Genomic DNA, 21,310 nt, shown 5'->3' with positions numbered 1-21,310 from the left:
AACGTGAAGTTCTTAGAAAGTTCAGCAGAGAGACAGAGAGAATGCCATCCTGCACAGTATTTCGGTGCCTGTCACGAACTGACACGATGTTCAGTTTACATTCAGGAAATTACTCATTTCTTTCTGGATTTCGTTTTTAAAGGTTAGTTTTTGGGGGCAGGTGGAAATTAGGCTTTTATTTTAACCTGCTGGCGGAGATTTAAAAATTAAAAAAAAAAACATCACGACTTTCTCAAAGAGAACATCTTAATATCGCTTGCGTAACCATTCTAAAATTGATCTTAAATGAGTTTCAGAGTGTCCAAGTAATTTATTATTTTTATTATTAAAAGAAAAAAGATTAATAAAAAAAACGTCTTCGTCATTGCGATTAACGCAAATATAAAATAATGAAGATTTGCGGAGTCAGAATGGGCCTTTAATAACCGCCAGGCTGCGGGACTGTAATCACGCTCTATTTGCACACTGAGAACGCTGTTTGCTTTGTTCTTACGCGTCGCATTACGCTGCGGACTTTTCAATATGTGTTAATTACGCGGTGGAATAGACCGAGGGCTGCCGCCGGGCGGGAATCAAGGCCTACTTAACCCCCGACGCATTTCAATGTCCCCTGTGACTCATGAATTCATATCTGCCCCGGCAGAGCTGGGGCAGGGGTACTTTCGCCCTTAAACCAGCAGAGAGAGCTCCCGATGGATCTGGGCCCCTCAGAATTCAGCTCGAGATCAGAATTCCCAGAATCCTCCGCTTCCCTCCTGCGAGTCGCCGCCTCGGCCTCCTGGCGGCGGTTTTGGCGACAGCTGCGGCGGCGCTGCGACAGACGCGCGCTTGGGCTTCCCGTGTAAACACACGACGGCGCAAACAAAAAAAAAACAAAACGGGAAGAGCAAACAGAACCGCGTGCCTCTGCGTACGACAGACGCCAGGGAGATAAACGCTGCTCCTTCTCGCGCGACAAACCTGTGGTGGTGGCGGGGTGGGGGTCGGGGGGGGGGGGTGTGTGTGTGTGAGAGTGTGTGTGTGTGAGTGTGTCAGTCTATGTGTGTGTGTGTGTGTGTGAGAATGCGTGTGTGTGAGTGTGTCAGTCTATGTGTGTGTGTGTGTGTGTGAGAATGCGTGTGTGTGAGTGTGTGTGAGTGTGTCAGTCTATGTGTGTGTGAGTGTGTGTGTGAGAGAGTGTGTGTGTGTGAGAATGCGTGTGTGTGAGTGTGTGTGAGTGTGTCAGTCTGTGTGTGTGTGTGTGTGAGTGTGTGTGTGTGTGTGTGTGAGAGAGTGTGTGTGTGTGAGTGAGTGTGTGTGTGTGTGTGAGTGTGTCAGTCTGTGTGTGTGTGAGTGTGTGTGAGTGTGTCAGTCTATGTGTGCATGTGTGTGTGTTGAAGAGTGAGTGAGTGTGTGTGTGTGTGTGTGTGTGTGTGTGAGTGAGTGAGTGTGACAGAGAGAGAGGGAGGTTGTTGATCAGGAGAACAGGCTCTCACCAAGGCTCTCTGGCTCATCCATCTCCGCTCACATTTACCACACGCTGGCTTTCTTCCTCCTTCTCTTCTTCCTCACTGTGGTCCAGAAGCATCACTGGGAGCGACAGATTTTTACATTTAAATATTTAAACAAATCTGTGAATGTAACTGAAAGACACACTGAAATGAAACATCCTGATATGTACACATTTTCCAAAAACAAGGGACATCAAGAAGAGTGCAGGTTTCTTCTTTTAAAGTTAGGACACAAAACCCCTCATAAACACAAAAAGTTAGGCGCAAATTATTGATTTTAGAAATTCAACACGTGTCAGGAAAAAGGCTGGTAGAGACCGTCCGCACCTCGATTGACTAACAAAGCATGTTTCAGCGCATATGGTCTTCATTTGGTTCTTAATATAGGTCTTAATATGGACAATGCACTTTAAAGTGATTATAACAATGTTATTAATGTGCTATTACACATTAATAACTGCATAAGCATTGTCAAGTGTTATCCAGAGATTGGCTAAACTAGCGACTGGTCTTAAGCAGTCGACGTGTTTCCCTACCCTGGTCCGGGTGGAACACTCACATGAGCAGGTCCTCATTCCGAATGAGGGGTGAGACAAACACACCGCCAAACTTTCAACAGGAAACTGACCATAATCCGAAACCTTTCCTCGTTCGTCCGCTTCAAGTCCTTTTCTCTGAGTAGATTTTCCAGAGAAGAAAGGAAGCGGAAAGAAAGAAAATAAACGGTGTTTCTCTGCGGTGGTTTCTCCATTTGCGCCTCTTAGCCTCGCGGCTTGCGTTTGGGCTAATCGGTTCGGTTAGGTGGTCGATGTGCTGATCAGTTAATCAAACGGCCAGAACAATCAAGCAACAGCTTCAAACCGAAGACAAGGACTGCAGACAGGCTTAAAGAATCTCTGTGGTGTAAATATTAGCAAAAACAAGTGGAATAAATGTTCCACTAGTTTTTCTGTTAAACAACAGCATCAGTACACCACAGCAATCCAGTTTTAAAAAAAACTTTCATATGTACATTTAACAGTAACAGGTGCATAGATACAGTCCACAGACGTGCATGCAGGAATCTTTTTTTAAGATTTGGATGAGACTGGGGGCAACATAGCTCAGGAGGTAAGAGCGGTTGTCTCGCAATCGGAGGATTGTCGGTTCGATCCCCCGCCCTGGGCGTGTCGAAGTGTCCCTGAGCAAGACACCCAACCCCTAATTGCTCCCAACGAGCTGATTGGTACCTTGCATGGCAGCCTTTCACTGTTGGTGTGTGAGTGTGAATGGGTGAATGAGAGGCATCAATTGTAAAGCGCTTTGGATAAAAGCGCTATATAAATGCAGTCCATTTACCGTTTACTTTAAACCGAGGTCCTGACTCACCCAGGTGGGAGCTACACATTGGTGGTGGGTGAGGTGAGTTCCCCCTCATCACTGTAAAGCACTTTGAAAAGTACTATATAAAAGTAATGTTTAATTAATTAATTCATCCACACATTCATTCATTCAATCAATCAATCAATCAATCAATCAACCAATCAATAAATCAATCATTCATTCACACTGACCTCCATGAGTAATGGTTCATGCAGACTAATGTTAACGCCATGCCCTCTCAACTACTTCAAAGTTTCTGAAATAGGACGAGTACATTTTTAAAAACTATCCTACAGTTAGAAAGACTCTTCTGGTTAAATCGAGAGTTAAGCAGACTTAGATGAAAAACCAGTGATAAACAGCGTGTAGAAATGCGTTCAAATGATGAAATGGTGAATATTTGCCGATTGAGATTTGGATGCAGGACGGGGGTGTGTTCAGTTAAAGCGCAGAGGGTGAGACACCCAGCAGCAGAGCTGCAATTCAGCCAGAAAACGTTCTGATTTATTAACACTGAGGACAATGAGAACGTTTCTGCTGCGGCTGTTTTCATTTACAGAAGTTGATTCCAGCTTTTCATCGAGCCAAAAGAAGGATGGAAAGAAAGACAGAAAAAATAAAGAAAGAGAGAGACAAAGAAAGAAAGAAAAAATAATAATGGATTGGAAAAATCAGAGCAAACCAAATTAATCACAGCTTCAAACCTCGCTGAGGATTTTTATCTTCAAGAAGGATGCCTTCCTGTTATATCCATTTCATTCAGTGAAATGTTCAGTGTTTGCTGCTGCTGCCCTCCCTACCCTGAAACGCATGTCATTTCAGTTTGTAGGGCTACGAAACAAACAGAATCATAATGCTTTGTGTTCTCTAAATTTTACAATATATACTGTGGTCTAATGTACAGAAATAAGCTTTAAAAAAACACTACAAAAAAACGAAAAAATAAGCTAGAAAGAACACAGTTTCCGTTCCGCCTGAAGTGGCCTCACCTCGAGTCTGAAAGATTTTAAGGAAGCTGCGTTAATTTCCTGCTCCTTCTGCTGCCCTTAATAACTCAAGAAGTCCTGAAACAGCGCTGAGCAAGGAGGGAGAAAAAAAAAAGTTAAAAACCTTTTGTAATTGCGATCGCCATGGCGACGGCGGAACACCAGGACGACTATCGCCACGGCGATGCTCACATCTCATCACTAGGGAACAGGTTCTCTCCCCCCCCCACTCTTCTTTTAAAATTGAAAGTAGATAACACGTTTTTTTTTTGTGCTTTACGGAGAACTGTCTCCTTTGAGCAAAAACAGGTATGAACGGACAATGCCATTATCGACAGAAAAACGCACCGATTAGCCAACTGCCGAACTCTCCGCACGCTCGCGCTCCTGCCGCTCGGAGCCCAACTCTCCACACGCTCGCGCTCCTGCCGCTCGGAGCCCAACTCTCCACACGCTCCTGCCCCTCAGAGCCCAACTCTCCGCACGCTCCTGCCGCTCGGAGCCCAACTCTCCACACGCTCCTGCCGCTCGAGCCCAACTCTCCCACCGCTCCTGCCGCTCGGAGCCCAACTCTCCACGCACTCCTGCCGCTCGGAGCCCAACTCTCCTCCCGCTCCAGCCGCTCGGAGCCCAACTCTCCTCACGCTCCTGCCGCTCAGAGCCCAACTCTCCTCCCGCTCCGCCGCTCGGAGCCCAACTCCCACGCTCCTGCCGCTCGGAGCCCAACTCTCCTCGCGCTCCTGCCGCTCGGAGCCCAACTCTCCTCACCTGCGCTCCTGCCGCTCGGAGCCCAACTCTCACACCTCTGCCGCTCGCGCTCCTGCCGCTCGGAGCCCAACTCTCCGCACGCTCGCCGCTCCCCTCTCCGCTCGGAGCCCAACTCTCCACACGCTCGCACTCCTGCCGCTCGGAGCCCAACTCTCCTCACGCTCGCGCTCCTGCCGCTCGGAGCCCAACTCTCCACACGCTCGCGCTCCTGCCGCTCGGAGCCCAACTCTCCGCACGCTCGCGCTCCTGCCGCTCGGAGCCCAACTCCCCACACGCTCCTGCCGCTCGGAGCCCAACTCCCCACACGCTCCTGCCGCTCGGAGCCCAACTCTCCACACGCTCCTGCCGCTCGGAGCCCAACTCCCCACACGCTCACGCTCCTGCCGCTCGCAGTCCTGCCGCTCAGAGCCCAACTCCCCACACGCTCACGCTCCTGCCGCTCGCACTCCTGCCGCTCGGAGCCCAACTCTCCGCACGCTCGCGCTCCTGCCGATAACCTTGTACATAATTTCATGCTTTGTCAGGTTGTGCAGACAGATTAAACACCGGACGTTTCTGACTGCGCAGTAAACCTGGGGGGGGGGGAACAGGGGGTGGGGGGGGGGTCTACGGCGCTCTGAGGAGAGCGACTATCTGCGAGAGATAAATTAAATATGTAGTTAGGAGAATGGCGTGCGCGACAGCCCCCGTCGCCGATAGGGAAGATGGAGACTTGACACCCCGCCACAGCGACCGCGGGAAACCCGCACGCTAACGTAACCTCATTCCTCTTCCCAGGTAATTATACAGAATCAATCTCTGTCCGAATTAGAGCAATAATCAAACGAGTGGGAGGGGAGTACAGACTCTCTCTCTCTCCCTCTCTCTCTCACTCGCTCTCCCTCTCTCCCTCACTCTCTCTCCCTCTCTCTTATCTCCTCTCCTGCTCCTATTTCCCTTTCTCACTTTCACTCTATCTCTTGCTCCTTCTCGCTCTCTCTCTCTCTCCCTCTCTCATTCCCTCTCTCTGTTTATTGTTTCTGTTCAGCCTGTCATTCTGATGGGCTGGGGTAGATGGACTGTGACTGAGTATCATTAAGATTTTTTGAAATGCTTTTTTTTTTGTTTTTTTTTTTTAAACATGCTTCTATTTTCCCGGTGAAGAATCTTCGTTTCGCTCTCAGTCCTTGAATTAGTTTAACGGCCTTCATCGTAAGTCCCTTCTCAAGGAGGAGAATGAAATAAAATAAGATACATTTGTGCAGAAATGAAAATAATTTGGGCTTATGTGGGATTCGTAAACCACTGTTTACGAATCCCACAAGCCCAACACTGTTGTGACTTGGCCAACCAGAAAAGGCCAACATTGCACAAGCCAACCAAAAAATAAAAACAAAACAAAAAAAACCTTCTCTGTGTTCCATCTTATCATGTTTATCAAGAAGAATTATACTTTTTAATACTTTTTTTAGATATGAGAGTGTAAGATTACTACATCTGTGGACTACAAGATTATTATTATTATTATTATTATTATTAATAAGACAGAGAGAGATGGAAAGAGAGAGAGAGAGGGGGATGGAGAGAGAGAGAGAGGGATGGAGACAGAGAGAGAGAGAGAGAGGGATGGAGACAGAGAGAGAGAGAGAGGGATGAGACAGTTGAATTGAATTGAATTGAATTGAATTGAATTGAATTGAGAGAGAGAGGGATGGAGACAGAGAGAGAGATGGAAAGAGAGAGAGAGCGTGGGGGAATTTTACACATTTTTTTCTCCTCATGGCCTCACAGTTCATGCTGACGGTGAGGCTCGACCTGTTAATCTGCTGCAGGAAGTGATGCGACAGAGAGCACAGGAAGTGGATAAGGACCTCATTAGGAGATGTCCGGGTTGGGGGCGGGGGGGCATAGTGCAGTGTGATTTGGGATCCAGGGGTGTACTGGAGTGTGATTTGGGGTGTAGAGGAGGTGTGACTTGGGGAGTAGAGGGGGTGCAGATGGCGTGAAAATCAGTGTAGAGTGGAGAGATACAGAGGTGTGTGGTTTAGTTTTGGGATTCAGAAAGGATAACAGGATAATAAGGCTTTTATTAATTTTGCAATTTAATATTTAAATATCTGCCTGCACTCACACACATCCAGAGCAGGGAGAAGCGTTTAATCTGACAGATAAAGATCTTATCTGAGACTCTGAGACTGTGTGAGGCACTGTCCTCCTCTCTCTTCATAGTGAGTGTGTGTGTCCCTGCTCCTATCTCTCTCTCTCTGCTCTTCCTGTTCTCCCTGCTTTTCTCTCTCTTTCTCTCTCTCCCTCCTTCTCTCCTTCCCTTTCTTTCTCTTTATCTCTCTCCCTCACTTTGTTTTTCTTTCTCCCTCTCTCCCACTATCTCCCTCTGTCTCTCTCTCTCTCTATCTCATTCTGCCCCTCTCTCCCTCTCTCTTTCTCTCTTTTTGTTTCTCTGTTTCAGCCCCTCTCCCCTTCTCTTATATTCTCTTTCCCTTGCTCCTCCTCCCTTCCCTCCCTTCCTCCCTCCCTCCATCGTGGCATCGTTACTCTCTTTCAAATTCAAATTCAAATGGTTTCATTCCAGTTACTCTCCAAATGCTCAAGGGACAGAGACGAGAAGGGAAATATGTGGTGCTGGTGACAACAATTTACATCCTCTGTTTCCTGTTGTCCTCTCTCTCTCTCTCTCTCTCTCTCCATCCCCATCCTCATCTCTCCATCCTTGTCTCTCTTTCTCAGTGCGGGTGAAATAAATTCAAACCGCTCTAGGGGCATGGCATGCAATACGAGCTTATAGGGCAGAGATAATCAGAGGCAGAACCCAAAATCAGTTAGTCACATCGAGCCCCCACCCCACACACACAAACTGCCTCTCTGTGAGCGTAGTTGAGTGGAGATCATGCCTGTAATTCCCTACAGAGCAGCGTACTGGACTGAACTTAGCAACTTCACTTTACAGCGATTTAAACTTGGCATATTTTAACACTGTCCGGCTCCATCTGCTGGCTAAGCCCCCGTTTTTGCTGTTGCTGCAGTTTTGTCTGTTATTATTATTATTATTATTATTATTATTATTATTATTAGTATTGTGTCTGTTATTCTTCTTCTTATTCTTATTCTTATTCTTATTATTATTATTATTATTATTCCTGTTTTTGATTCCGCCATTTCCAGGATGTAGCCTAAGAAGCTGATTTGAATTGAACTGAGGAAGTGAAAAAAGTGGGGGAAAAAAAGAATGAAATGAAAGAAACATTTCACCATTAGTACTATCCCCCTCCAACCCAGTCCTCACAACCCTGCCCCCCCCTCCAACCCAGTCCTCACAACCCTGCCCCCCCCTCCACCCCAGTCCTCACAACCCTGCCCCCCCCTCCAACCCAGTCCTCACAACCCCACCCCCAACCCAGTCCTCACAACCCCACCCCCAACCCAGTCCTCACAACCCCACCCCCAACCCAGTCCTCACAACCCCACCCCCAACCCAGTCCTCACAACCCTGCCCCCCCCCCCTCCAACCCAGTCCTCACAACCCCACCCCCAACCCAGTCCTCACAACCCTGCCCCCCCCCTCCAACCCAGTCCTCACAACCCCCACCCCCAACCCAGTCCTCACAACCCTGCCCCCCCCCCTCCAACCCAGTCCTCACAACCCTGCCCCCCCCTCCAACCCAGTCCTCACAACCCTGCCCCCCCCTCCACCCCAGTCCTCACAACCCTGCCCCCCCCTCCAACCCAGTCCTCACAACCCTGCCCCCCCCTCCACCCAGTCCTCACAACCCTGCCCCCCCCTCCAACCCAGTCCTCACAACCCTGCCCCCCCAACCCAGTCCTCACAACCCTGCCCCACCGCCTCACGCCTCCAACCCAGTCCTCACAACCCTGCCCCCCCAACCCAGTCCTCACAACCCTGCCCCCCCTCCAACCCAGTCCTCACAACCCTGCCCCCCCCCCAACCCAGTCCTCACAACCCTGCCCCCCCAACCCAGTCCTCACAACCCTGCCCCCCCAACCCAGTCCTCACAACCCTGCCCCCCCCTCCAACCCAGTCCTCACAACCCTGCCCCCCAACCCAGTCCTCACAACCCTGCCCCCCCCTCCAACCCAGTCCTCACAACCCTGCCCGTCCCGCCCCCCCCCCCCCGCAGAAACGCTCTGGGTGCGCTGACACGGTAAGGTTTGTCTTTACAGGGTACGTGGTGTGGCAGGGTGGGGTGTCACCGCAGCGCCGGGGTCCCCCCCCCGCCCCCCCCCCCCCGCTCGCTCGCCTCCTCCGCGCTCATTTCCCCGATGATGAGGAATTAGCCTTCGTCCATCAGGCCCGAGGGAGCTGTCACAATCGATGAGCGACTCCATTCGTTTGTGGAGAGTCCCCCCCCCCGCGCCCCCCCCCAGCCCCCCAGCGCTCACTGGAACAGGTGGCGCTCGGGAACACAAATCAATACACATTGGACACAGTCCAGCGCTCCCCCCAAACCCGCCGAGCCGCGCAAGCGCTTTATTATTTATTCACCCGCCCGCCCGCCTGATTATTTATTTATTTCCCTTCGCCGGGTCCTTGCCTGTGAAAGTCGGCACACAAAAAAAAAAGGAGAAAAGTAATTTTGCCGCTAGTGTAACTCCTCTCTCTGCTCTCTCTCTCTCTCTTTACCCTTGTCTGTGAGGTGATCCCTGTTTCACAACACATTTACTGAATTCCAAAAGAATTCCTTCTTTTTATCTTCTTTTTTGATCTCTGTGTGTGTGTGTGTGTGTGTGCGTGTGGGTGTGTGTGCTTATATTTGTGCCTGTAAATATAATTAAAATATTTATTTAATGAGAAACAAATGAATTATTTAATCAAACCAATTCGTTAATTCGTAAATATGCACCTGTCCCAGGTGGGCTGGTAGAGTCAGGTAAATATGCACCTGGCCCAGGTGGGCTGGTAGAGTCAGGTAAATATGCACCTGGCCCAGGTGGGCTGGTAGAGTCAGGTAAATATGCACCTGGCCCAGGTGGGCTGGTAGAGTCAGGTAAATATGCACCTGGCCCAGGTGGGCTGGTAGACTCAGGTAAATATGCACCTGGCCCAGGTGGGCTGGTAGACTCAGGTAAATATGCACCTGGCCCAGGTGGGCTGGTAGACTCAGGTAAATATGCACCTGGCCCAGGTGGGCTGGTAGACTCAGGTAAATATGCACCTGGCCCAGGTGGGCTGGTAGACTCAGGTAAATATGCACCTGGCCCAGGTGGGCTGGTAGACTCAGGTAAATATGCACCTGGCCCAGGTGGGCTGGTAGACTCAGGTAAATATGCACCTGGCCCAGGTGGGCTGGTAGACTCAGGTAAATATGCACCTGGCCCAGGTGGGCTGGTAGACTCAGGTAAATATGCACCTGGCCCAGGTGGGCTGGGTTCCCCCCGCGTCCGACACATCGGCACGAGCGTCCCGGGGTGCGGTGGTGTGCGGGAGCCGTCGTCACGGCGACGGCGGGTGAGACGGGTGACAGCCCCGGTGGCGGAATCCTGTGATGCCACGGCGGTAACTAAGGCAGCTGTTGGCAAGGCGACCCCACCTGGCGAGGGACCAATCGGAGAAGAACGAGCAGGGAATATTATTTAATACATATTATTATACATTTACAACAGGATGTGCTTTTAAGGACAGGTGGGCAGGACTATGGATGGGGTGGGGGTGGGGGGGGGGCAGTAAGACTGACCCGGTACACGGCCAAATCAAAGGGTCCTCCTGGCTGGGGTGCTGGGGGGGGGTTGAAGTCCCTGGAGTCTTTAAAACTGGTCCAGGATCAGCCAGAACAGACGCCGACTTACTCACACATCACCAGTGGTTTTCTGCTCAGTGTAGCTTGGCAGAGAAGGAGAAGCAGGTTATTATTTATGAGATCATATTCCTGTGCATTTAGCCATGCGCGGACTCGCCAGGTGCTTCAGATCGCTCAGAAACACGCTGTACCCTGTTCCAGCGGTCGGTGGGTGACGGGCTGTGTTAGGAAGCCGCTAAAGGGTGTCGTGTCGGTCGTACGAGGTCATTCCCGCACGTCCGCGCACATGTGCACGTGTGTTACGAAGCACGACGAACTGCAGAGATTATTCACCGCACAAATACCCTGACCTATGACCTTAAAAATGAGGGGGATCCATGAAATGAAAAGGTCAGGTGTCGCCCCAGGTCTCAGTGTCGCCCCAGGTCTCAGTGTCGCTCCAGGTCTCAGTGTCGCTCCAGGTCTCAGTGCCGCTCCAGGTCTGTGTCGCCCCAGGTCTCAGTGTCGCCCCAGGTCTCAGTGTCGCTCCAGGTCTTAGTGTCGCTCCAGGTCTGTGTCGCCCCAGGTCTCAGTGTCGCTCCAGGTCTCAGTGTCGCCCCAGGTCTCAGTGTCGCTCCAGGTCAGGGTGTCGCTCCAGGTCTCAGTGTCGCCCCAGGTCTCAGTGTCGCCCCAGGTCTCAGTGTCGCTCCAGGTCTCAGTGTCGCCCCAGGTCTCAGTGTCGCTCCAGGTCAGGGTGTCGCTCCAGGTCTCAGTGTCGCCCCAGGTCTCAGTGTCGCTCCAGGTCTCAGTGTCGCTCCAGGTCTCAGTGTCGCCCCAGGTCTCAGTGTCGCTCCAGGTCTCAGTGTCGCCCCAGGTCTCAGTGTCGCTCCAGGTCAGGGTGTCGCTCCAGGTCTCAGTGCCGCTCCAGGTCTTAGTGTCGCCCCAGGTCTTAGTGTCGCTCCAGGTCTCAGTGTCGCTCCGGGTCTTAGTGTCGCCCCAGGTCTCAGTGTCGCTCCAGGTCTCAGTGTCGCTCCAGGTCTCAGTGTCGCTCCAGGTCAGGTGTCGCTCCAGGTCTCAGTGTCGCCCCAGGTCAGGTGTCGCCCCAGGTCTCAGTGTCGCTCCAGGTCTCAGTGTCGCCCCAGGTCTCAGTGTCGCTCCAGGTCAGGGTGTCGCTCCAGGTCTCAGTGTCGCCCCAGGTCTCAGTGTCGCTCCAGGTCTCAGTGTCGCTCCAGGTCTCAGTGTCGCCCCAGGTCTCAGTGTCGCTCCAGGTCTCAGTGTCGCCCCAGGTCTCAGTGTCGCTCCAGGTCAGGGTGTCGCTCCAGGTCTCAGTGTCGCTCCAGGTCTCAGTGTCGCCCCAGGTCTTAGTGTCGCTCCAGGTCTCAGTGTCGCTCCGGGTCTTAGTGTCGCCCCAGGTCTCAGTGTCGCTCCAGGTCAGGGTGTCCCTGAATCCTCGCTCTCAGCTCGGGCCAATTTCAGTTAGCACAAACCGCCAAACGCCGCACTCCCAGTTTGAATCCACACGGCGCCCATCCGATTTAAACACTGCCCTCACCTGGCGGGAGGCCAGTTTACATAAATCACGTTTAAAGGGTCCCAAGTGATCAACAGAATCCTCGAATGTGTGTGTGGGTGTGTGTGAGCGTGTGTGTGTGTGAGCGTGTGTGTATGTGTGTGTGTGTTTGGCTACAGTACAGTGTGTGTGTGTGTGTGTGAGCGTGTGTGATTGTGTGTGTGTGTGTCAGCGTGTGTGTGTTTGTGTACAGTATCTCTGTGTGTGTGTGTGTGTGTTTGACTACAGAACAGTGTGTGCGTGTGTGTGTGTGTGTTGACTACAGTACAGTGTGTGTGTGTGTGTGTGTGTGTGAAATGGAGTCGCACACACACACACACACACACACACACACACACACACTCACACAGGGTAAGATATGTTACTATTAAAATATACAGTATAACGCATGTGTATTGCTGTATGTAAATCTGTTCTTCTGCTGAAATGCATTATGTTCACACATGTGGGGTGGGGGGGGACTGGACGTGTCCTGACAAAAAACAAAAAACACTCTACCTAAGAGTTACCCCTGAGTCACAGGCACACTTTTGGGAAATCACTCATTTACTTTTTAAATTTGACTTATGTCAATTTCCAGGCACACATTGGATTTTAAAAGTCTCGACTAAACACAAGACGTCAGACACAAATTTGACTTTGAAAAAATGCAAACGTGACTCACGTCTGGAGGCGGGCTGGGGCGATGAAGATACGGAGGCTCCAGCGTCATCATCTCCTTTCTGCGGATACATAACATCCCATAATACGCACCCCTGGTGCGAAGCTGGTCAGCAGGTCAGATGGAACACTTGCAGGAGTGCAAGCGCAGTGAAGAATGCGATCGCAGTCTAAATGCACAGGGTCGAACATGCAGCCCATTAAAAGTGTGAGCAGACAACCGCGGATGGCCCATGCAGAAATTAGATTAGACTCCAAATCTTTTATCTGTAAAAAGATGGCGGCTAAATGCTGTGTAACCATCATTGTTTTTTTTATAATACAATCTGCCAATCTACCAGTATGCTGTCTATCCTGTGGTGGATGTATTGTTCTGTCATATCTGTTTGTATTGCATTAACTGTACTGTATTGGATGTTTTGTCATGCCTATGTCTGAACGTTAGAGGACCACAATTGAAATGAGCCGGCTGGCTTTCATGTGTTTCTATCCTCGACAATTTTTAAAGGACTGCTGTCCGCTATGCAGTCTTATGAAATCTTGTTTTTAACTTTTCAAATAAATTAATTAATTCATTCATTAATTCATTCATCTGTATCAGATACAAGTGTGACGAGACAGATCCCTTTTCTCTGGATTATGGACTGATTTGGCAGGAATCCACGGCTATTTTCCCTCACGTATAGCACTAATAAACGATGTAGTCATTTTTAACGGCAGAAAATGCATTTAACTGCATTTATTTGCAAGTCAATGGCAAATGTTGCCAGAAAAGGTGTGTGCGCGTGTGTGCACACATGTGCTTGTGTGTGCGCGCATGTTTAGAAGGAAAGCAATTGATTCCTTTTTAACGAGATTAAAAGCTCATTTATTTTTGTTAGTCATTTAACCAAGCCGCAGGGCAGCGCGGTTTCAAACAAAATCAGAATTAATTAAAATGTTTCTCCGACGTTATTGAAGTTTTGGTAATTGCAGCAAACACCTTTAAAAAGGGCCCTGCTCTTCGGGATTCTGGCCCTAGGTGTGCGCACAGAACCCTCACGGGAAATCCACCTCGTTAAAAAAGTGACAGTAACCTTTATTTCTCGTTCCTCCGCTCATTGTTTTTAGCGATTTCATTTTTAATGAATTTTTTTTTTTTTTCGCGGGGGGGGGGGGGGGGGGGGGGGCGGAGTCACACAGTCAAATCAAATGCCGAAAATGTCAAAAGAGAAATGACTGCCTGGAGCCATTGTGAATCATCAGTCAAACGCTAGCCCCCCCCCCTCGCCCCGCCCCCTGCCCCCCTCCCTCCTATAATTCAGTTAATGAATGTAGAAAGTAATCAACATGCCATAAAACTTATAAAGTAAAGCAGGACACGTGTGTGCACGTGTTTGCTTGGAGAGTTTCGTTTGGGTGAAAGCCAGCGAAAAGCACTCACGCCTCTGTGGCATGGACAGCATCAAACAACAAACACACAAAATTCCACAGCTGATTCTGGGGATTTGGGGGCCGCCAGCACGGAATGTGAAAAAGGGCGTGTCTCTGTCCGCAAAAAGAGAGAGAGAGAGTGACCCGTCTCATAGTGCATTCTCAGAGGGAAGAGTTCCCAAAAGCTCCTCTGTCCCTCCAGGGTTCCAGGCTTCTTTGTGGGGCAAAATGAAAGGAATGTTTCGGAGGATCCAATGATTAAAAAAAAAAAATTAAAAAACAAACAAATGACATGGAAAACGGACCTCGCTACTGACCGGGAAAAAATTTACTGAGGAGAGCGCGGAGAAAAGAAACTACAAACTGAGGAGAGCGCGGAGAAAAGGAACTACAAACTGAGGAGAGCGCGGAGAAAAGAAACTACAAACTGAGGAGAGCGCGGAGAAAGAACTACAAACTGAGGAGAGGCGGAGAAAGAAACTACAAACTGAGGAGAGTGCGGAGAAAAGAAACTACAAACTGAGGAGAGTGCGGAGAAAAGAAACTACAAACTGAGGAGAGCGCGGAGAAAAGAAACTACAAACTGAGGAGAGCGCGGAGAAAAGAAACTACAAACTGAGGAGAGTGCGGAGAAAAGAAACTACAAACTGAGGAGAGTGCGGAGAAAAGAAACTACAAACTGAGGAGAGTGCGGAGAAAAGAAACTACAAACTGAGGAGAGCGCGGAGGAAAGAAACTACAAACTGAGGAGAGCGCAGAGGAAAGGAACTACAAACTGAGGAGAGTGCGGAGAAAAGAAACTACAAACTGAGGAGAGCGCGGAGGAAAGAAACTACAAACTGAGGAGAGCGAGAGGAAAGGAACTACAACTGAGGAGCGCGAGAAAGAAACTACAAACTGAGGAGAGTGCGGAGAAAAGAAACTACAAACTGAGGAGAGTGCGGAGAAAAGAAACTACAAACTGAGGAGAGCGCGGAGGAAAGGAACTACAAACTGAGGAGGAAAGGGAGCTGACTGAAAGATTCAGGGGTGAAGGAGTCAGGGGTGATTAATGAAAAAACTAATTTTTCACGCCAATTAAAATGATTAACGCTGGTGGGGTACGGGGTTGGGGGGGGGGGGGAGGGGGCGTGAAGACTTCACCACTGTCTGAATTACATGAGCTACGAAGCTGAGAGAGGGGCTGGAAATTGCATTAGTAGTTGAGGGGAACTGTATTAAAATGCAAATGTACAGCTGTTAATAGATCCTCAAAAACCAATAATCCCCCACAGTCAGTCATGTGTCAGAATGGTTAATGGAAAAATTAAAAAAAACTCCCAGAAGCCCTTGCGGCCCTTTTTACAGTACCAATTCTGATTAAAGTTCTGTTTTGGGAGAAAAGAGGGCGGGGCCCCGGGGTGGGACAGAGGGTGGGTGGGAGGCCTGCCGAACTTTGGAATTCTGGGACACCATGGCCATGTTTCCAGAAGAAAGTGAAAACAGGAACTCACGTGCCTGTCATCTCAAAATATGTCATGGTGTGTCATATTAAAGTTTGAAGTCAGGTTTTTAATTTTTAAAAATTTTTTACACTTAACGCAAATAGAAATTTTATCTGTTTCAACCCCAGGGAAGTCACGATGGATCTCCTGCACAGGTGACTGAAACAGATGTGCGCCAGACAGGATGTGTGAAGGTCTCTCTCCTCACAACTCATTTTCAAACGCTTAACAGATTTTTCTAGAAAGCTTGATTGAAAGGTCCTGGTCACGAACAACACCACTGCAAAACCAGTGTCATCTAACACACCATCCAAATCCAAAATCCTCACGAAAGATCATAGATCGTTACTGATAAACTACCAAAAATAGCCATTCACACCCATCTGTTTGATTGTCTGTTTCATCTCTCTGTCTGAACTCTCTTTCCAAGTGAATTTTGTCCAGTCCAAAGTTTGTCAGCTGACTTTTGACTTTTGAACCTTTTGACTGCTCAATAAGGTTCAAATCTGAAATACCCCATAACCACTCAGTAAGGTTCAGATTTGAAATACCCCATAACCACTCAGTAAGGTTCAGATCTGAAATACCCCATAACCACTCAGTAGGGTTCAGATCTGAAATACCCCATAACCACTCAGTAAGGTTCAGATCTGAAATACCCCATAACCACTCAATAAGGTTTGGATTTGAAATACCCCATAAACTCAATAAGGTTCCGATTTTGAATACCCCATAACTGCTCAGTTGGGTTCAGATCAATTAGGTTCATATCTGGTGAGTGAGAAGGCCAAGGCATGTGGAATGCAGCTCTATCACGCTTCCTAATCACCGATTGGCTGCTGGTGTTGCGTGAAACCAGACGGCCTTGGTTGCCGTAACGACGCTGTGCTTTCCGTTCGTGCGCAGCCAGCCAGCACGAACCCCTGGAGCAAGCAGGGGTTCTTTAAAACAGATGCGGCTTCTCTCTCACAAAATAAACGAATAAATAAATAAAATCAATGTGTGGCATTTAGAAACAACGTCGAATCACAAATGAAATTAGAATGTTTACCGATATTCCACGAGTTGCTCAGTAGGAATCGGGGCTTTAATTTAAATGTATAAGCGAACGACTCTCGGGCCTGGCGGAGAGCACGCATTTGTCAGCGGAAATGCCAGCCAATAACATCGCTGACTAAATAGTCCGGTGATTTAGTCCGTCGTTTAATTATGATTTCTGCTCGAGGTCATGTTTCTGGAACATGAAAAGAAAAAAAGAAAATTGTAATCTACCAGAAAAGAAAGAAAAAAAACAGAAAAGTCTCTATTACCAATATTGCGTTTTGTTTGCTTTTTTAATTTTATAATATTGCTTGCATCCTCTGAAAATGCAGTGTTTTTGCAGTTAAGGACAAATGCATTTTTAATCTCTCGGCCGACTCGAAGCCCGCAAGCTTTGTCCTGACCACTGCACCATTCGTGCTCTCACACTGTTCTGTTCTGCTGCAGTAACGTTTCAAATGGATGAATGATACAAAACAATGACCTACCTACACAGTGTGTGGAATAAACCCCTTGGAAGGTTTGTATGGGATGCTCTTTTTGATTGGCCATTCTGAACATGTGGAAAACCCTTAGCCTTGCGGTGCTGTGCTCTGATTGGTCATGTGCGCTTACCATAGATATGCTGATCGAGTTGTAGTTAATCCCAGTTAGATCACACACCTGCGTTGAGTCACTGCACACCTGTGCCACCTGTACGTACCTGCACAGGAAAGGCAGTAAGGACAGAACCCTTTGTGTAGGAGCGGGGAACCTCATCATTAACCGAGCTCAAATCTCAATCACCTTACCACTGCACAAAAAAAAACACAAGTTAAAGAAGAATTTAACATTGAATATTGTTGAAAAAAAGAAATTTCTTTTAAAACGGTCGGTAATCTTCAAGGATTGTCTCTGGTGTTTAAAGGGACAAAGTATTTCAGGTAAAGAACTGTACCCGCGTCTGGGAAACATGTGCTAACAGGGTTCTGCAGCTTCAGGGTTCTGTAGTTTCAGGGTTCTGTTGGTTCAGGAATCTGTAGGTTCAGGGTTCTATAGCTTCAGGGATCTGTAGATTCAGGGTTCTGTATTTTCAGGGATCTGTAGATTCAGGGTTCTGTAGTTTCAGGGTTCTGTATTTTCAGGGATCTGTAGATTCAGGGTTCTGTAGTTTTCAGGGATCTGTAGATTCAGGGATCTGTAATATACACATCTACATGCTGTGTGCTTTAAGTAATGTATGAAGTTTGCATGTGCAGGTGAATGCTGTGTTATAATTTCTGTGTTCGTGTAAATGCACATAGCTGTGGTACATTACGCAACATTAGCCACTGTGCACTTTGTGGTGTATACACTGTTGATATATAATTACCCAATACACCTCTGTGGCAAGATCCTCATTGGCTGAACAGTCCTGAGGGGGCGGGGTCAGAACATTTCCGGAAACGGGTGAAGGGTGAGGGCGGGGTCATCCAGGGGACTGGACCGCATAGAGCGATGGTATCGTTCCTGCAGGCAAAGCTGTGTTTTAAATTTTAAAAATTTTTTGAAAAGAAGAAAAAATCACCTTGCACACCCTGTTGGAGGCCAATCCCCCTTAAGGCAAATTAAAAGTGCAAGTGCGGAAGACAAACTTTCGAAAGCTGCTCTCTAACAAGGATGACAATAACCCCCATCACCTCGTTATCCTCGTCCCCCCCCCACCCACCCAACCGCAATACCCCACCCCCACCACCTCCTTATCCTCGCCCCCCCCCCTCCCAGGCATGCTCAGGAAGCCAAGCAGTAGACCTGGCGCCCAGTTTAATTACAGATAAGTTGTGGCTAAGCTAAGAGCGCTGGATTTCCCTCCTCTGGAGGATAATCACTCTAAAGCCCAGCCGCTGAGCCATGCTGCAGCCCCCGGCCCCCGGCCCCCGGCCCCCACCATCTTCAGCAGGGGGCTGCCCAACTTTCCGGGCACCAGACCTTATCAGGAAAAAAGTGCTTTCTCTCGCTCCCTCTCTCACCCCCCCCCTCTCTCTCTCCCACTCTCTCTCCCTCTACCCGCACTGCTCTGTCTCTCTCTCTTTCTCCTGCCCTCCCTCTCTCTCTCTCCCACTCTCTCTCCCTCTACCCGCACTGCTGTCTCTCTCTCTTTCTCCTGCCCTCCCCCTCTCTCTCTCCCTCACCTCTCTCTCTATCGCTCTCCATCTCCTGCCCTCACACTCTCTCTTTCTCTCTCACCTTGTCTCTCTCTGTCTGTCCTCCTCTCTCTCTCTCTCTCTCTCTCTCTCCACCAGAATGCAGAGCGGAGTAATATGACCCACGCTTGGCCATCTAATGCATAACTTCCACATCCCACAGATTGTAAAAAAAAAAAAAAAAGAAATATTAAAAAAAGTCAATTCAAACACATTCTGGTGGAGTTTAAAAACTCTGGAGTCGACTGAGCTTTGCTTGAAATGAAATAAAGTAAACAGTTTCCTGTGTGCCGAGAGTTGAGACATTTTTAGCACCTCGCCGGAGCGTGGGATATTTTCCTGGTGGCGGCATTATGAGTTTTTCGGAATTTGAATCGAAACATTTTTATTTTAATCAACGTGGTTTCCACACCAGCCACGCTGTGGTGGTTGCATTGAATTTGAAGTGAATTAGTGGGCGAATCACGGAACGCCAGCCGCACGCAGTGCGAAGGGTTGTGGGAAACGTTTCCTCAGGAAATTGGTGATTTTCACACGCTGATCAAAATCACTTTAAAGTGACTATTGCTGTGACATTTTCTTGGAAGTGAGCAATTTTGTGTGATTATATTTTACCTGATTACACTTCGCCACCTCCTCCCCCACACCCCCAGCAAGGTCACCTTGTTCTCCTGACAGAACAGAAAGAAATATCCTCAGCACTCTACTTTACTTTCAAAGGCCCTGCTAGCCTCATTTTGCTGAACCTAGAGAAATGACCACTTTCTTCATAACTTGATACAAGGAACCAGTCTAGTTGCCCTTCTGTGCACTTTTTCCAGAGATGCACCAGGATGATGCCCAGCATTGTGTGACCAGTCACTCCTTTTGTAGTGCACTGGTGAGAACAAGTTAGTGAGAAAGACAATATACTAACACACACACACACACACACACACACACACGCACACACACACACACACACACGCACACGCACAGGCATGCAAATAAGCACACAAACACCTTGCTGTCCAATAACTGACCCATTCTGAACATTCAACTGAAAAAACTTTCAGCATTTTTTATTTACATTCCCAGACCCCCACTTCCCCCAAAAAAGGAAAATTTCATACAGATGACTAATACTTGTGACATGTCATTTCTTTTGACAGTATACATGTTTCTGTACATTTTAATTTCATGGAGTTTTCACGCTGACATTAATAATTTGCTTTGCGTAACCAAGAGCAAGCAGAAATGGGGGGAGAGGTATGGGGTGGAAGGGGGCATTTTGAGGGTGCAAGGGGGGGAAGGCAAAGGTTAGGTAAAATCCAACAGATACCTGTGCCACATACAGAAGCAGCTTGTTTTGGGTACACTATATACAGTACAAACCATCCAGTCAGGCTCAGGTTTTTTATTTTTATTTTTACATTTTCCTTCAAGTGGAAAAAATAAAGTAGAGAAAGATGAGAGGAAAAAAACATGGCCACCTTGCCAAAGATTTTTTTTCACGATCTGATGCTTCAAGCTGAACTTTATGAAACAGAAAAGGGCCTGAGAGGGTCTCTTTTAAATTTTTGTTAATAAAAGCACACCTGTTGTAGAGGCCCCGCCCACCAAGCCCATCCACCGATGAGGCTCCACCCACTTCCTGTCCTGAACTCCCCAGGAGGGGAAGGAACACCCACAAAGGTTCAGCGTCTATCGGGAACATGCCCCACCTCTGGGGGGAGTGTGAGGGGGGTGGGGGTGGGGGCTATTGGGGGGGGGGGGGGTCAAAGGGGGGGATTGCATGAGGAAAGGTGGTCTTTGGGAATAAAAGCAGGCCAGGGCAGCTATCCCACTGTCTTTGACTTGGAGTGGGACGGAAATGTGCTGACGAAGGGAATCCAGCAAAACTGCTGCGGCTAAGAGAAATATCGCTGCGTTCACAAAAAAATCATAAATAAATAAATAAACAAACAACGGGGGAAGGGGGGAATAAATTTGAGGCACCTCTGTTGTCTGTTTTGGAGGATTTGAGAAAGAAAAACAAAATAAATACCCTGCTAAAACTTAAGCTGATTTTTAAAAATAAATGACTGCAGCTAAGTCATATGCTGTATGCCATAGCTGGTAAAAAAAAGAGAAGTACTTAAAATAAATAAAAATTTGATTTTAGCAATAATCGTTTAAATTCAGTTTCCACAATGTACACGTCCTGTGAGCTTTTATAGCAAATATTTAATCATAACTAATATTTTTGTAAACTTAATAAAATAAAATCATTGCAATTTAACCCTTGCTCTCCCATTGCACAAACATTTTATATTTTTGCAAAAACATGAAATGTCTGAATGTGAATTTATTATTATTATTATTATTATTGTTTTAGTTGGGCCAGTTATTTTAATGAACACTTTATTTGGACAGTGTTCTTCATTAGATTGTGGACATTTTCGGGACAGTGCAGGTAGCTGATATATATTTATATATATATATATTTGGGAGAGGGATGAAGGGGAACCCTGGTCCCCCATCTCAGTACCATTTTGGTCCGTGCTGGATGTAAAGGAAGTGGGTAGGGAGGGGGCGGGGTCAGCCGGAGGGGAAGTAGGGAGCGTCACTGTGGTAGTTGTAGTCCGGGCAGACTTTCTGCACCAGCTTGTAGTCCGTGCTGTAGA

General features: G+C 48.2%; 1 protein-coding gene across 2 annotated transcripts in view; it reads right to left on the bottom strand.

The window, feature by feature from the left end:
* Window positions 1-19,690: 19,690 nt before the first annotated feature.
* Window positions 19,691-21,310, bottom strand: part of LOC135262136 (neurexophilin-1-like) — a 30,530-nt gene continuing 28,910 nt past the window's right edge. For both annotated transcript variants that reach the window (XM_064349022.1, XM_064349020.1), the window contains one exon: window positions 19,691-21,310. This exon is cut by the window's right edge and continues 691 nt beyond it. In XM_064349022.1, the coding sequence (XP_064205092.1) occupies window positions 21,225-21,310 (86 nt within the window). In that variant the 3' untranslated portion in view covers window positions 19,691-21,224.

Source organism: Anguilla rostrata, chromosome 8, assembly GCF_018555375.3.
Source record: "Anguilla rostrata isolate EN2019 chromosome 8, ASM1855537v3, whole genome shotgun sequence".
Taxonomy (NCBI): Eukaryota; Metazoa; Chordata; class Actinopteri; order Anguilliformes; family Anguillidae; genus Anguilla; species Anguilla rostrata.
The sequence above is the reverse complement of the archived record's forward strand: the minus strand, read 5'-3'. Positions and strand labels throughout refer to the sequence as shown.